We start from the raw sequence: 17,327 nt of genomic DNA, 5'->3' as shown, positions 1-17,327 counted from the left end.
CATGTATTTATTTCCAATTATAAATTAATTTCATATTCCACGCTACTGGAGGGTTTCTGTCTCTCCAGTGGAGCTGCTATAGGGGAAAACGAGGACTCTGTAAGATGTGTGATGATATCCCCTATGGCAGCAAACATATGTACATGTATTTCATTATATGAACGTCATTATTTAATTCAAGGACGAAAATCATCCATCATATTATATTTGTTTCAATGAGATAGTCTTTTCGTTACATACGTATACTTTTACATTTTCTACAATATGTCAATCATTGCATTATATATTTTTCTTTCTGTTCTACTGTTACTATTATAAATACTTAAATGTGTCATCTTGCGATATGATTTAGAAAAACTACTATTTCTGTATAATTAATATTTTTCTTTATATGCTTGTATGAATGACATAACTCAAACTGAATATATATATATATATACATATTGACATAACTCAAACTGAATATATATATATATATATATTATTGATATCAATTATAACTTATCGGATCCAGGGGGCCCCTGGCACCCCAGGTGACGATATACCTGAGGGTCTCTGCAAAGATGTTGCCTCGTTTGTAATGTAATTTATTGAATACAATATATATATGTAAAAAAAAAAAAAAAAAAAAAAACTAGACTTAAAAACAAAGGGACTAAATACATGTATCAAGTACTTATTTTTCTCACAAACTGGTTTTAACAGTTAAAAGATATATACAAATTGATTGTAAAAGCAATTTCACAGTAAGTTTACTTTTGGGAAGAAATAACTTGATTTTTTCACAAAAAATCAAAAATGGAAAATATATTTGACTGTTGCAATTTTAAATTAAAAAGAAAAGAAGAAAAATAAGGAATTTTTTTTATGTTTTCCTTTCGTTTGTAAGGTGTTCTAAAAAATGGGGCCAAGGAAAAACCTTTAAAGTAACATTGCGATGATACATGTATCAAGTACTTATTTTTTCACACAAACTGATTTTAACAGTTAAAAGATATATACAAATTGATTGTAAGAGCAATTTCACAGTAAGTTTACTTTTGGGAAGAAATAACTTGATTTTTTCACAAAAAATCAAAAATGGAAAATATATTTGACTGTTGCAATTTTAAATTAAAAAGAAAAGAAGAAAAATAAAGAATTTTTTTATGTTTTCCTTTCGTTTGTAAGGTGTTCTAAAAAATGGGGCCAAGGAAAAACTTTAAAGTAACATTGCGATGATTTTGTGGTTGCGCCGGGTCATTGGATGTAGGCAAGTTTGTTAGCTTACCAGGAATAAACAAATGATGTCATCAACTTCAACATTTTTACGATAATAAAGGACATCCTGGTTTATATCCTGGTGAAATTTCAATGATTTATCTAATTACACAAGGAAGTTAGAGTAAATGTCTCAATAATTTCCGAACAAACCTCGTAGTGGAAACTTTATCTCCATAAAGGCGGTTGGACATAATCAAAAGAATATATAAATGGACAAAGTGTAAATCACGGAATGTCTGACAATTGCGATATGTCTGAGGCCCTGTACGTGGGTCTGTGTGATTATATAGGGACACCGACAGAAGTGACCGCCAGGAGGGAGGTGATGGACATGGAGGAGATGATAATGAAACCCGCACTGATACATGAATGGTGTAGAATGATGAAGACTGGTAGTCATAGGGAAGGTTTTAGATTTCAATCTTCTGACGTAGATAGGATGTTATGGTACACCAATCATAAAGTGATAACTGACTTATCACAGTTCAGTGTTTATGATCTGTCAAAACATTCCCTCATTCTCATGGAGGACACTGATACACCGGGGTTTGTCAGACTACAGCTTCTGACGTCACCACGAGAGAAAGACTTTGAAACATATTTTGTCCCATTCACTAAGTATATATCAAATGTAAAGTGGAGACAAATCATGTTGACGTTGATGGTAAAAAACAATTCTTTCAAAAATGCAAAAAATCATGGTCCTTGTGCCAACGGTTTTATTGGTGATATAGAAAATGACTATGCCGCTTGTTTCCATTGTTCATACTGGTCACGGTTTCCCAGTGATTTGAAAAAAATATCATCAAACACCGTGTTTAATGATATTTTAAGAAATGGTTGTCATTTTGTGCCCGTCGGAAGTAAAATAGCAGGCGATGAAAATGAACTGGAGTGGAGATTGTCCTTTTCTCAAGCAGAGCAAAAACTTGTGTATTCAATGAATCATACACAGTTTCTGTGTTATGGACTTTTAAAAATATTTCTAAAGGAAGTCGTCAATCGTGACAAAGAAGAACCATTCCTGTGTTCATATTTCTTGAAGACAACGATGTTCTGGATGATGAAAAAAATAGAATACACTGATTGGTGTCCAAGAAACTTAATAAATTGTTTTACGGCATGTTTGGCCTTTCTAATAGATAACGTCGGTCGCAGAATTTTGCCGAATTTTTTCATCCCAGAGAACAACATGTTTGCCGCCAAATTGTCCACAGCTCAAGGTGAATCCGCACGCGAGTGTCTCTTTCAAGAACTCAAAATGTATTACGAAATGGGCTTGACATGTTTGTTACAAAGTTCAACGCTCACGACACTGATATATAACAATCTTTCAGGGATAGATCCCATTATATATAAGAGAGCTCACATTATAGAAAAGTGTGCAGCTGATACAGATATTTGTTTAAAAAAGGAAATTAATTGGCTAAGTATTTTAGGAAAGGACGTACGGGAGAACTACTTTATTCTGAGGTTCACCATAATTTTGTCAAATCAGTCACTTTCAGAATATGAGACAATAACAGTACAGAAATATACAACTGATAGTTTGGTTAGTACAGCATTCTTATATCTCAATAGTTCAACAGTTAGTACAAATAAGAAAGTTTACAGATCAGACAGACTGATCGGTAACTTGTTGAAGCTGGCAGGTAGAGTGGGCGATGTTTCTTGTTTGTTGTATCTTGCTCTGTATTACTACAGAACATGTAGATATAGAGAGGCGCTTCATGTTACAACTCTGGTTAAAAAGAGTCTCACACAGCCTTATATCATGTTTAGCACAGTAGACCGAGAAAGGTACAACGAATCTGTGGCTGGTTGGTCTCTGTCTAAACGTATGCAAAAAGCTTGGGCAGATCTTGTACGTCTTAAAAAAGATGTTCATTATATAAATGAGCTGGATTTAGAACAGAAAGTAAGCAAAGGAAACAGTCAACCATCCTTGTTGATTTCACCCTATGTAGTGACAGACATGTTAAGTGTGTTATGTAACTACAGACTAGGTAACGGGTCCCAGTGTCTACAGTCACTGTCAGACCTACAGACACTGATGCTCAATGATGATAACGCGAGTTACGTACCTTTACATACCAGAGACATCTCGTGGCAGATACTGGGGATCTGTCAACACGTTGTGGGGGATCTAAACGGGGCGTTTCAATCTTATCAACAGTCACTGAGACAGGAACCATACCACAAAATACAGAATGCCATTAGATTCAGAAGTGCACTGGTTTTGAATCAATTAAATCAAGGAAAGAGCGATACGAGTTATTAAGTTGCCTTCATGATGGTAAATCATGAACTGCATAATAATGCATGTACTATTAATTTACATATTCTCAAAATACAGAATAGCCTTCATTTTTAATCGATTAATTAAAAAATTAGCTGCAACTTTCTGATTTTTTTTTTTATAATTAATTGTTTTGAACTTATTGCTGCTATATTTCGGATATGCAATGTACAATATCCTCCTAAATTATACGTACAATTGGCAACGTAATAAAGTGGTTTATATGCGAAATGTTTAAAAATATATAATGGTATAACCTGTGTAAACAGATAGCCATGCTATGACCTTGAATTGTTGGTATATTACATTAGTAATGATAACTAACAGAATGGACTCTTTGACTCTTTTGGCACTGCGTAGTATTCCTAAATGATGTTGTACAACCAGGTACAGAATGCGGGCACAAAAACATCCAAATTGGGAGTTTATAAATAAGTTGTCATATTCGGCGATTCTGTGTCTGCATCGATACCTCTGGTACTCTTTATTGAGTCACGTATTGCGTATTCTATATAACCTTTTTAACCATGAATTCATGTATACTTTTATAATGACATTCTAATATTGTACGTCATACTAGGGTAAAATCCAGATTGAAAATATATAAACAATTTTATAAACAAGTTATCAACAAATTGTCATATTTAGCGATCATGTGTCTACAATGAAAGCCCTGATACTGCAAGTTACCCATGTATTGTTTTTTCTATCTATTTAACCTTTATAGCCTTATAGCCATGTATGAATGAATGTATTATGTGTAAGCGATGCTTCATACACAGGTAGGGGACTCAGAGACTCAAAACCTGCACCCATACTCTTTGATACACAGTTTTGACAGTTTTGTTGCTTTATTTAGAAATAAAATATAACTCTGAAGTTTGAATACTACACGTTCATCGTAGGTGGGCCAAACTGGTCAGAACTGTCAATCATAAGTAAAATGTATTATAATCCCTTGTAAAAAGAATTTTATATTTGGTTTTGATTTAAGATCTTTAATTTTTAGGTTTATAAGAATTTTATTTTTATAATTTTGAATTTTAGATTTTTTCATTTGGGGTTTATAATTTTGGTTTTAGATTTATAGAATTTTATTTGATTTTGGATTTTGATAGGTTTTTAATTTTTGGATTCAGAATTTTATTTTAGATCTGATATTTTTGGGCTTCAGCTTTTATTTAGGAATTTCATTTGAATGTGAAATTTTAGAATTTCATTTTAGATCTTTGATTTGTACTGCATTTTATTGATGTTTTAACTTTGACAAAACTATACGATCACGCTTGTTAATAAACTGCTTGGTAACCAACAATTGGACTTGGTTATTCCTAAGTTTGAGTTGAACGTTCAGTGGAAAAAGAGGACGAAAGGCTTAAACCTGTCCCTCTCATCCGCCACACAACTTTTCCAGCATGTGAAAACACCAACCTTGGATTTTTAAAAATTACAAAATTGAATGACAACTGGGTAATGAATTCAGCTACTGATATAAACATTCATAAACAAGAGATGTTTTTAAAACACTTATCTCCCCTCCCTTGGAAACATATGCAAAGAAAATGAACGGAAATTGCAAATAGTTGGAATTTTGTTGGAATACATCTTGATTTGCTTAAGATGATACGAAGCTAAATTTTATATAAGAGTCATAACAGTATCTAAATCAAAAGTAGAACTTTATGTTTTCCCATACCTTTATTTTTAGAATGAAAATTTTCAGTCACATGCAGGTGAGAGGCACTATAGTTAAACAGCTTGGACCGGAGCTGTAAGGCATTAAATGAAATTCATCCACCGGTTGTATGTACGTTACGTAATCCAAGTTTCATTTAAATATTCTCTTTGATGAACGAAATCTCCCGAAAGTTAATTGAATTCTTAATTGGGTGGGGTTTTTGATTTCATACAGTTGTTTGAAAATTCTCAAGACCTATTGCAAAAGCAAAGTGGACTAACAAAAGACATGATAATTTTTTTTAGAAAGCTAAGAAAGCCCTTGGACTGAGATACGGATCGTTTTCAAAAATCAATATTTTTGTTATGATTTAAGCGTCCCTATTTTCATCGTTGACACCAACTTGAAGAGAGGCTGTCCCAAACACGTGCTGCATGTGCAGGCTCAATTAGCTTTCTATTTCAATTTGCGGAAGTGATCAACATAATTGGTCAGACTCGGGGAGAACAGAGCTCCGAACCAGGCAGAACAGCGCCAATTATTCTCTCTATTAAAATCCAACATACGCCATTGGTGCTGTACAAATACTGGAGAAGAGGGGGGTTCATTCATCAGAGTTCGTATGAACATGTTCGTATATGTTCGAATATGTATGAATATGCTCGTAGTTTGTATGAACATGGTGCCTGTGTTTCAATCTATGTTCGAAAACTGATGTTGTTTGTAATTCTATTAATTCAAAATTAAACGAGAGGAAATTAATATCCGTGTAAAATCGCGAGAAGCACATCTCGCGGACTTTGAAATTTCGCTTTAATTTTTCGGGCAAATGTAAATACGAAACTTATCCGAGTGTGTTTGTAATATAAAATGAGTATTGCCAAACTATAGGTTAGATATCATAAATGGAAACGTACTTGGACAACTGTTTAATTAACATAATGTCTGAGGTGGCAGGGGATAATTTTTTTGGTCGAGGAAATGTGAGGCAGATAGTGCTCATATATGAGATTTAATTTTTCAGTGGGTTTTTAAATTTGCTAAAATTGGTTTGCATGCAGGGGACACATGGTCCCGTCTCTTGAAAATTTTTAAACATTTCAGAATAAAACAAGTACAACTTACATATAGCACTTTAAAGAATAGCAAGGGACGGTCTCAAAATTTTCTGAAAAATTGCCCTTTTTTCACATTTTCACGGGTCCAGAACCACGCTCCAGTCCCGAGCAACTGCCATAAACTACCATAGGATTGGTAGCTTAATGTATACCCATGCAAATAATCACCAATTGATGGGGGGACAATCACCTTCTTTTCGAGTGACATTTCGTGTTCTGAACCCACCCTACTTTTCAAGCACAAAGCACAAAGTGAAAATTTTGGCCACAGTTTCGCATTTTCATTCCATATCTGATGAAAAGTGCTACCAGTATTAAAGTGTCATATATCAATGAAATTGACATGAGCTCCTCTATCCAGAAAATGAATGCAATAAATATTCTACCAATTTATACCCCTCAAATAACCAGCCAAACCCCAGGTTCTCCCTTTATTTCAAAATTTTGACCGGGTCTTTCCTTCGAAACTATCCCCTGCCACCTGACAATTGCCATGTATCTGAGGCCCCATTCGGCAAACCTCGGCCGATTCCGTAACCTACATCAATGAGATATGAATCGGCCAAGGTATGCCGAGTGTCTGAGGCCCTGTACGTGGGTCTGTGTTATTAAAGGACAGGTGACACAAAATCATTTTCTTCTAAAAACATTTTCTTTGATAAATATAAATCAGTTTTAAACAATTTTTCCATTTGACTAGCATCAGATAAGAACACACAGCTCAATTAAGTGTGCTGAAAATCCCAGCTGCAACAGATCTCCGAGTTTTGCCGATCTTTAATGAGATAAGAAACCCCTGTGCGTTATTCGTCAAAGATGACATAGTCAGCTATCGGCTTCATAGTAAACAGAGGAAGGGAAGAGGATTTATTTACACGTACAAGATAGTGATGCAAATGATGATTTTGAATTAAAGCACTATCAGATTAAAGTGAATTTATTAAAATCATATTTTATTGAATAGCTTAGTGTATGAACCCTCTCCTGAAAACAAAGTAGTAAGTTTATAGAATGTACAAGATCATATATGTTGTATTATTGGTTAATGGAGTTTTTGAGAAATTTTGTGTACATAAGAAAGTGGTATTAGAAATTGAAAAAAAGTAATTAAATTAGAATGAATCTGAAGATTCTGTGATTGATAATCATTTATAGCAGATTATCATCCTGTCAGCCAGACAGGCAACCTCTTGTTCAGATTGTCAGTATTCAGTAAAGTTTGAAATATATTGTTTGAATATGCATATTAATCCAATCTTGCAGATCCAAAACATTTATTTGAATAAGTTGATATTTATCTAAATATTTTTTATTTAAAAAGCTCAACTGGGAGCACGATGAGTTAGATATTTATTATATCACATATAAATCCTTTTTTGTGTACTATCAGTTGAAACAGTTGGTGTTGCTGTAAAAAAATAATTCATTGTCCATCTGATGTCTAATGTCAGTATATAAGAAGTCATCAGTGTGCATAACAGCTCGTTTTTTTAGGTTTGATCAATAGAGAATAAATTATACACAATTCAGAAGTACGACCAAAAAATGATCTTCATATTATAAACTATTAAAAGAAAGATCAAATTACATTGGAGTCTGAGATTAATACGTTTTTAAAACCTGAATACTATGTTAAAAAACTACTGTTTCAGTCTTTACTGATTATGAAAATTGGTAGTTCTTTTGATTAAATTTTAAACACCGACAGAAATGACCGTAAGTAGGGAGGTGATGGACATGGCGGAGTTGATGAAGAAACATTTACAGATATATCAAGGTTTTAGAGTAATAAAGAGTGGTAGTCATAGGGAGGGTTTTAGATTTCAATCTTCTGATATAGACAAAATGTTGTGGTATACCAAACATAAGGTGATATGATCTGTCAAAACATTCCATTATTCTCATGGAGGATACTGATACACCACCAGGGTTTGTCAGACTACAGCTTCTGACGCCACCACGAGATAGACACATTGAATCGTCAGTTGTTCCATTCAATGACGGCGTGTACTTATTAAGTGAAAGATGGAGAAAGACAGTGTTAAGTAAAATGATGGAAATAAAATCTTTCAATAATGTAAAATGTAAATTAGGTACATAAATAAAAATAACACCGAATATTTAAGTAGTCAATCCGCATTTGATTCAGCACTAACGTTGGCTGATGATCGTGATAGTTTAAATGCCGCTCTTGACTGTATAGATTCAACTTTGATAAAACATAAGCATTGTTTATTAGGGTAAAAACGGGCTCTGGTGAGGAAAACTATCTAACCAACAGCTATACTGGAATCACGAAGGAAAGTATCATGTATGATTACAAAAAGTTGATTTTACTGAAGATAATCTTACAAAAAAATTAGGTCTATTGTCTCAACCGCTTCCTGTGTCTTAAACCGCTTTTCTTGTCTCGCACGGTTTGGGTAGAAAAACATAAATTCTTTGCCCTATCCTTTCAGAGACAATATCACTGGACAATTCTAAAGAGGTTGGATCCGAGAAGCTTGAAAAAGAGGCAGAGAGTGGGCGATGAAAATAGGTATCTATAAGAAGAGCGCAATCGAGTAAGTGACGCGCATAGCCAACCTCTCGCCTGTCGTAAAAATTTAGTTCTTGAAAAACTGACCAATGAAATTTGTGACAATTGCGTATGTTTAGAAAAATGTAAGTAAAAAAAAAACAATTACCACGTAATGATAATTCACACTTAGTAAAAAAACTACTTTCTGCTAAAGGGGCAATAGCTGACTTGAGTAAATAAGAGTCTCATGTATGACACCTGGTGTTTGGACAGTAAATTGCTTCACACATATTGGATAACAAAGAAATTAGTGACATCAAAGAAAAATGAGTATAAGAAGACACAAAATGACTTATCCTAAATAAACAATGCCAAATGTTACAATAAAAAGAATTAGTTTAGTACATTGGTCTTGGCCATTAAAAAATAGTTAAGGCATTTCACACTTTTCAAACCATTGATTTTACAAATAGACAGAATAAAAAACATAAACTTATAAAATTTCACATAGTTTTCTAAATTTTAGAAAAGTTACAGATATAAAACTCTTTCTGTTCATTTGAATTATAAAAATATATGCTTTATATGAAACTGAATGAAAATATGTAAAAACATGTAATCAGTGAAAATGTAAGTGTGACACTATGAAAAAAAACTGCTGCATGACTGGGCTTTTAGAAATCTTACAATTTTTGGTAAGGTCACTGTAGTCAAAACAGTGGCATTACCCATACTAGTACAGTGTTTATCTGTCCTACCGGATCCAAAAACAAAACAATTTGAAGAAATCCAAAAAATAATTTTTTTATTTAATTTTATCTGCGTTGGTAAAATTGATAAAATCCGCCTAAATATTATGATTAATGACAAGCATAAAGGGGGTGGGGATTCAAAGTTCCTCTTATTCTTTCTTTTGCAAAAAGTCTTAAACTGACGTGGGTTAAAAAATGCTTGGATTCACAATGTAAATCCTCATGGAAAGTTTTAGGGGTACTCAAATATGGCAACTTCGTAAAGAAGGCTTGTCGATTGCCATGCAAGATTTTTACAATTTTTGGCAAAGCGTAATGCACGCTTGGAGTTAAATTATGCAGCATTCTACCACAGCTCCATCAGAATTCTACGCCAGCCACTATGGAACAATAATGAAATATTAATTAATAAACAACTCGCTTTTAAATCTTATTGGATCAGAAAGGGGATATCTTTTATTAATGATCTTGTCAATGACGACGGGAATTTTCTTTCATTCAAAAACTTTCAAGACAAATTTAATGTTAATACAATTTTTGTTGCCTACTATGGGTTAATATCAGCCATCCAAAAATATTGGAAAGAATTGATAAAGAATGTCCCAAGAGAGGAAATATTTGATGGCAATTTTGAAAAATGAAAAAAGGCGCAAAAGGTATCAACATTTTTTATCCTATATTTTTATCATCTGTCGGCTCGCCGAAACCCCTGTAAACGTAAAACATAAATGGGAAGAGAGGATGTCTAAGGAAATTGTAGAAAACGCATGGGAACAATATTTTACTATTCCTCATAATGTAACAATGAACACAAAATTGATAAGTTTCCAATTACAAATTTTACATAGAATTATGTGCACTAACTCTCGTTTATATTTATAATATTAGATACTGGAATGTGTTCATTTTACCATGAAACTAAGGAGTCAATAAGTCAACTTTTTTATGGTTGTCTGCATGCACGAAATATTTGGATTACAATACACGAAAAACTAAAGAACTTGTGCGATATTGATGTATGTTTTAATGAACAAACAGTAATCTTTCGGTGTAACCATGCCAATCCTGTATACATAGAGCACTTAATCTATTGATATTGTTAGCAAGAAGTTTTTTTTATTCATGAATATACATACATATACATGTATTAACATATGTCAGTATATTGTACCTTCTACAAAATCATTGTTTGAATACATTAAATGTTTTAGATATGTTGACATCTACTCGTCCTATTCATTAAGCATACGAAAAACAACAATTATGTTAATAATTGTATTTATGTGTTGAATGCTATAATTTTATTTGCTTATTTATTGTATTTTTCATGTATATGTTTGATTAGATAAGTTGCATTTCTTTCCCAGGCATTGTAGTGGTCGTAGGCCATATTATGTAATTTCCCTGCAGTGGTCACTGTCCATGTCTATTTTTAGCCCAAATTCTTAGTCTAAAAACCTCCAAGTGACCTATCATGTAATTGATAAAAATCCAATGGTGAAATTCTCCCCAAATTTAATTTAATAGCCAATCAAATTAAGCGATACGGTAACGTGGTTTGATGCGGTCAGTATCTGACCGGTGAGATTAGGGTCATTCTGTCTTCATCTCTGATAGTGTTAGCACGAGTAATGTTTTGATACAGTAAGTTTTTGAAACGCAGTTTCTAGTTTTTTGTTGTATGCGATATCGCATGATTATTTGTGCTGGTTCCGGTTGGGGTACAATATGTAAACAATGAGGATTTTAAATGTGTGCGTGATTGGACATTCTCACATCAGAAGATTAAGAGATTATGGTATGCAGACAGAAACAGACAATCTAAATTTGGACCCTGAAGTGTTTAAAGTATCATTTAGAGGAAAAGGCGGTTTGAGATTAAACAAGCGTGCCTTCAGATCGGAGATTCTGCATTTTGACTCAATTCCCGATGTGGTGTTTTTACAGATTGGTGAAATGATATCTGTGAAAATACAAACAGTGAGAAATTAGCTAGGGATATTATATCTGTGGGACAGTATTTAAGAGATGGGGTTGGAGTAAAGGTAGTGATAATAGGCCAGTTAATTCGCCGAATGCAGTTTGCATCATGCCAAAATTTTAACGTCTTTGTGGTTCAGACTAATGAACATTTGAAACGTTTTGCTGAGCCACTTGGTGGAATTTATTTCTGGGGACATCGGGGTTTTTGGAAGGATTTTCATTATTTAGGCCCGGATGGTGTCCATCTGCTGTGTACCCCTGCCGAGGACCAGCCCATGAGGAAGTTTCGCCGCAGCATTAGGAATGCGGTGATCCTGCACTCGAAAGTTTTGAGGCCAGTATGATTTTAGATCTTATGTGCTATCACTCTAGAATAATGATATTCAATAATATAAGTATGTATATATCCATATTGATATATATTTACATTTTATTTGTTTGAATTAAGACAGTGTAGGGGCACTTTATGTATTAAGTCCCTGAAATTTAAATGCGTGATTTTTCGTGTTGATGAGCATCAGTTCAAATTCTACCTTTCATTTTAATTAAGCGTTTTGGCTGGAACTGATAAATTTTATGTTTGTTGAGTTTGCATACTAAAGAATGATGAAGGAATATTGGGTCTGTGTAACCCATATGGTCAGTGGGACATGTTCCTTACAATTATGAATTTAATATAACATTTTTGAATAAGTTTTCTCGTTATGTCACAAATGAGATAATTTTATTACTATGCCCTGAAAATTGCTGAATCACACCGGAAACAGTTATATTGCCCTCCCGGAAACAGTTATATTTCACAGGAAATAGTTATATTGCCCTCCCGAAACTGTAATATCACCATCGCGTGCAAGAATTCTGCATATTAATTACGTCGGGTTCGAAATTCAACGAGTCAGTTGCTAAGCAAACGTAAACAGATCCGCGAATTTTAAACATGTCAGGCCAACGTCTGCGGTTTGTTCATCTAAATTCAGATGTACTCGATAGTTTAATTGATGAAAAAAATTCGGCAAATACGACAAAAGAGAAAAACTCAAGCATTAGTGTTTTAAAAAAATTTCCTCTGCCTTGTGAATTAAATAATATGTTGATAACCCGAGTTTGATTTGTTTAAAAATGTTATATAACATATATCACATGTCTTCTCGGGCGACAATACCAGAATATTTGTCCCTCGGTGACAGGAAAGCCCTGGAGTGTTATGTCGCCCTCTGCCTTCGGCATCGGGCGACATAACACTCCAGGGCTTTCCTGTCACCTCGGGTCAAATATTCTGGTATGTCGCCCTCGAAGCCATGTAATATATGTATAATGTTACCTCGTAATTAAACATCAGGTTGAGAATTTTTAGTTACATGAATGTTTGGATCTACATGTACTGTTAATGATGAAGGAACATTGGGTCTGTGATACCCATATGGTCAGTGGGACATGTTCCTTACAATTATGAATTTAATGTTAATAATGTTATGTAATTAAAGTCATGTTGGGACTATTTAGTTACATAATGTTTGAATCTTCATGTACTAATAATGATGTAGGAACATTGGGTCTGTGTTACCCATATGGTCAGTGGGACATGTTCCTTACAATTATGAATTACTAATAATGATGTAGGAACATTGGGTCTGTGTTACCCATATGGTCAGTGGGACATGTTCCTTACAATTATGAATTACTAATAATGATGTAGGAACATTGGGTCTGTGTTACCCATATGGTCAGTGGGACATGTTCCTTACAATTATGAATTACTAATAATGATGTAGGAACATTGGGTCTGTGTTACCCATATGGTCAGTGGGACATGTTCCTTACAATTATGAATTACTAATAATGATGTAGGAACATTGGGTCTGTGTTACCCATATGGTCAGTGGGACATGTTCCTATTATTATGAATTTTATTGTAACAGGTACATGTAGATCAAAATCTTGTTGGTATGCGCTTAACTGATCAGGTCAAAATACCAAGTACATGGTTGAAATCATCTGTTAATGCAAAAGTTGATTATGAAAAATTTTTTTTTATGGGTTAGGCTAATCATATATGTGAAAGGATAGGATCCATACCTATTATTCTTATTATATATTTAGCCATTATGCCACCCAAAAAGAGAGCCAGGAGAGATGATGTGGCAACTGGAGGATTACCACCAACAACACCACAAACTGAAGTAAATAAGGGGAAAAAAGGGCCAAAAAGAACCCGAAAACAGTCGGAGAATGACACTGTCAAGGTGCTACCAAATATTGATTATGAACTTCTGGCAAAAGAAATTGTAAACCAACAAAAAGCTGATAGTGAGAAACAAAACATCAGTGAAAGTGTTGGGCAACCTCCGATGGTGAATTCTGTTGAGGATAATGCACCAGTAGTTGGGGAAGCTATACTGGCCGCTGCCACAATTGCTGCCACAATTCCTGCCTCTGCGGCTGCCACAATTCCTGCCTAATGGAATTGCCAATTGTCATTATGCAATTCACATTTGGTGGCATATTTTATTTTTGAGGTGCCATCTTTTTGCTGGTTTTGTATATATTGTATATAATTTTGAACAAAATATTGTTTTTCTGTATTTTAAGGGGATCAGCATATTGATAAGTTATTTAACATTTTGTGTGAACAGCTTTGGGTCTGATCCCCTACTATGTTGTTTATATTTTTCTTTACTTTCGTCATTTTTAATAAATGACATATTTCATCATGCACAAGTGTTGGGTTCATTTATCAGACAGCAAAAACCGAGCTGCGGTGGGGTTGTGCAGCATGAGAAAACATAAAACAACAATTATGTTAATAATTGTATTTATGTGTTGAATGCTATAATTTTATTTGCTTATTTATTGTATTTTTCATGTATATGTTTGATTAGATAAGTTGCATTTCTTTCCCAGGCATTGTAGTGGTCGTAGGCCATATTATGTAATTTCCCTGCAGTGGTCACTGTCCATGTCTATTTTTAGCCCAAATTCTTAGTCTAAAAACCTCCAAGTGACCTATCATGTAATTGATAAAAATCCAATGGTGAAATTCTCCCCAAATTTAATTTAATAGCCAATCAAATTAAGCGATACGGTAACGTGGTTTGATGCGGTCAGTATCTGACCGGTGAGATTAGGGTCATTCTGTCTTCATCTCTGATAGTGTTAGCACGAGTAATGTTTTGATACACCCACCACCATCCCCGTTTCACCACTCCAATATTCGAAAGTTGCATACATGTACAAAATATTGTTCATTTGCATTGGCATATTTCATTGGCATATTTTATTTTTGAGGTGCCATCTTTTTGCTGGTTTTGTATATATTGTATATAATTTTGAACAAAATATTGTTTTTCTGTATTTTAAGGGGATCAGCATATTGATAAGTTATTTAACATTTTGTGTGAACAGCTTTGGGTCTGATCCCCTACTATGTTGTTTATATTTTTCTTTACTTTCGTCATTTTTAATAAATGACATATTTCATCATGCACAAGTGTTGGGTTCATTTATCAGACAGCGAAAACCGAGCTGCGGTGGGGTTGTGCAGCATGAGAAAACATAAAGAAAATGAGGTCAAGGATAGTTGGCGGATCATCTCAAAAATATTAGTTACTTGAGTTTCCAATTTCATTCAACTTTTTGTGTTAAGATTGTACATGAATAGTTTGTGAATAAATAAATAAAAATAAATCATGGTTCTAAGCAAGCAGTATCAAAGAGAAACTGACTTCGCTCTTTGTTTCTATTGTTCATATTGGTCACGATTAACCTGCTGTTGGAAACAAAGATGTATTCGGCATAACTGGCCTCCAAAACACGTGTTTGATTATATTTTAAGAAATGGTTGTCATTTTGTACCCGTTGGACTTAAAATTGCAGGTGATGAAAATGAATTGGAATGGAGATTGTCCTTTGCTCAAGGAAAACAAAAACTAATGTATTCCTTGGTTCACACACAGTTTCTATGTTACGGACCTTTGAAAACATTTCTAAAGGAAGTCGTCAATCGTGGCATGTAGGAACCATACTTTTGTTCGTATTTCGTGAAGACAACGATGTTCTGGTTGATACAAATAGGGCAAATTACATGATGTCCAAATAATTTACTGGAATGTTTTTGAAAATGTTTCAAATTTCTTTCATATTGTGTCCATCGAGGTATGTTATCAATTTTTTTTATTCCACAGAACAACATGTTTGCCAGCAAACTGTCCACAGTCAAAGGTGTGCGCACAGGAGAGTGTACATTTCTGTTAGAACAACTGAACAGGTATTATGAAATGGGCGTGACCTGTTTGCTACAAAGTTCGACGGTTAATAATGATTTAACCTGTAATATGTAACAACCTTGTTAGAATAGAGCCACTTCTTAGACATACCAAGAGTGCTGCTGATACAGACGCTTGTATTAATTAAGAAAATAATGATATGAGCTTTCAAAAAGAAACATAAAGGATAACTATTTTATTCTGAGGTTCAGAATAGTTTTGTCAAATCAGTCAATTACAGAATACGAGACATTAACTTTACAGAAATGCACAGCAGATGTTATGGTTGATACAGCATTCTTATACCTCAATACTTCAACAGTTAATACAAGTAAGAAAGCTTACAGATCAGACAGACTGATTGGTAACTTGTTGAAGCTGGCAGGTGTAGTGGGTGATGTGTCTCGTTTGTTGTACCTTGCTATGTATTACAACAGAACATGTAGATATAGAGAGGTGCTTCATGTTACAGCTCTGGTTAAATCGAGACTCACAAAGCCCTTTATCATGTATAACACAGTAGACCGAGATAGGTAGAATAAATGTGTGGCTGGTTGGTCTTTGTCTAAACGTATGAACAAAGCTTGGTTAAATCATGTACGCCTATATAGTTATGTTTATTACATCCATGAACTGGAATTAGAACAGAAATTAAGCAAAGAAAATGGTAACCCTGCCTTGTATATTTCACCCTATGTAGAGACAGACATGTTAAGTGTGTTATGGTACTACAGACTAGGTAACCGGTCCCAGTGTCTACAGTCACTGACAGACCTACAGACGCTGATGCTCTATGATGTCGGGAAATACGTACCTTTACATTTCAGAGACATCTCGTGGCAGATACTGGGGATCTGTCGGCACGTTGTCGGGGATCTACATGGTGCGTTACAGTCTTATCAACAGTCACTGAGACAGGAACCATACCACAAAATACAGAATGCCTCAAAATACAGAATAGCCTTCATTCTTAATCAATAAATGATATCTTCAATGAAAGAAATTAGTTGCAATTTTCTGATCTATATAATTGATTGTTTTAAACTTATTGCTGTCATCTTTAGGATATGCAGTGTAACATATCCTCCTTAAATAATATTTACAATTGGCAACGTAAATTTGTGGTATATTTCCTTAATGTTTAGAAATATATAATTATATACCCTGTCCCTTTCATCCGCCACACAACTGTTTTCCAGCCAGTGAATACACCAGCCTTGGATTTTTTAAAATTATAAATTTGAATGACGACTGTGTAATGAATCCAACTACTGATATAAACATTTATAAAACGAAGCTGTTAATGCACGCACTATTTTCTTTAGCATGTGAATTATAATGTAGTGCAAAATTTTTGCATTAACGGCTATGATAACAAGGACTCGCTCGCTTCGAAAGCCAACTCATAAATGAAATATTGAACACCGAATCAACGATTACTTATCAGACTG

General features: G+C 34.1%; 1 protein-coding gene and 2 pseudogenes across 1 annotated transcript; all 3 read left to right on the top strand.

Moving 5' to 3' along the window:
* The first annotated feature begins 1,187 nt into the window (after positions 1-1,187).
* On the top strand, positions 1,188-4,966 carry LOC128179250 (uncharacterized). Its single transcript, XM_052846617.1, has one exon. It carries the CDS (start codon positions 1,496-1,498, stop codon positions 3,542-3,544), a length of 2,049 nt encoding a protein of 682 aa, XP_052702577.1. The 5' UTR covers positions 1,188-1,495; the 3' UTR covers positions 3,545-4,966.
* A 3,096-nt stretch (positions 4,967-8,062) lies between these two features.
* LOC128180156 (uncharacterized) lies at positions 8,063-17,246 on the top strand (annotated as a pseudogene).
* LOC128180159 (uncharacterized) lies at positions 10,899-13,945 on the top strand (annotated as a pseudogene).
* Positions 17,247-17,327: the final 81 nt, after the last annotated feature.

The sequence above is a fragment of the Crassostrea angulata genome, chromosome 4 (genome assembly GCF_025612915.1).
Source record: "Crassostrea angulata isolate pt1a10 chromosome 4, ASM2561291v2, whole genome shotgun sequence".
NCBI lineage: Eukaryota > Metazoa > Mollusca > Bivalvia > Ostreida > Ostreidae > Magallana > Magallana angulata.
This window is presented reverse-complemented; position numbering and strand designations above follow the sequence as displayed.

Excerpts from the sequence above, each read along its gene's own strand:
- LOC128179250 (XM_052846617.1), top strand. The coding sequence starts at position 1,496 with ATGTCTGACAATTGCGATATGTCTGAGGCCCTGTACGTGGGTCTGTGT.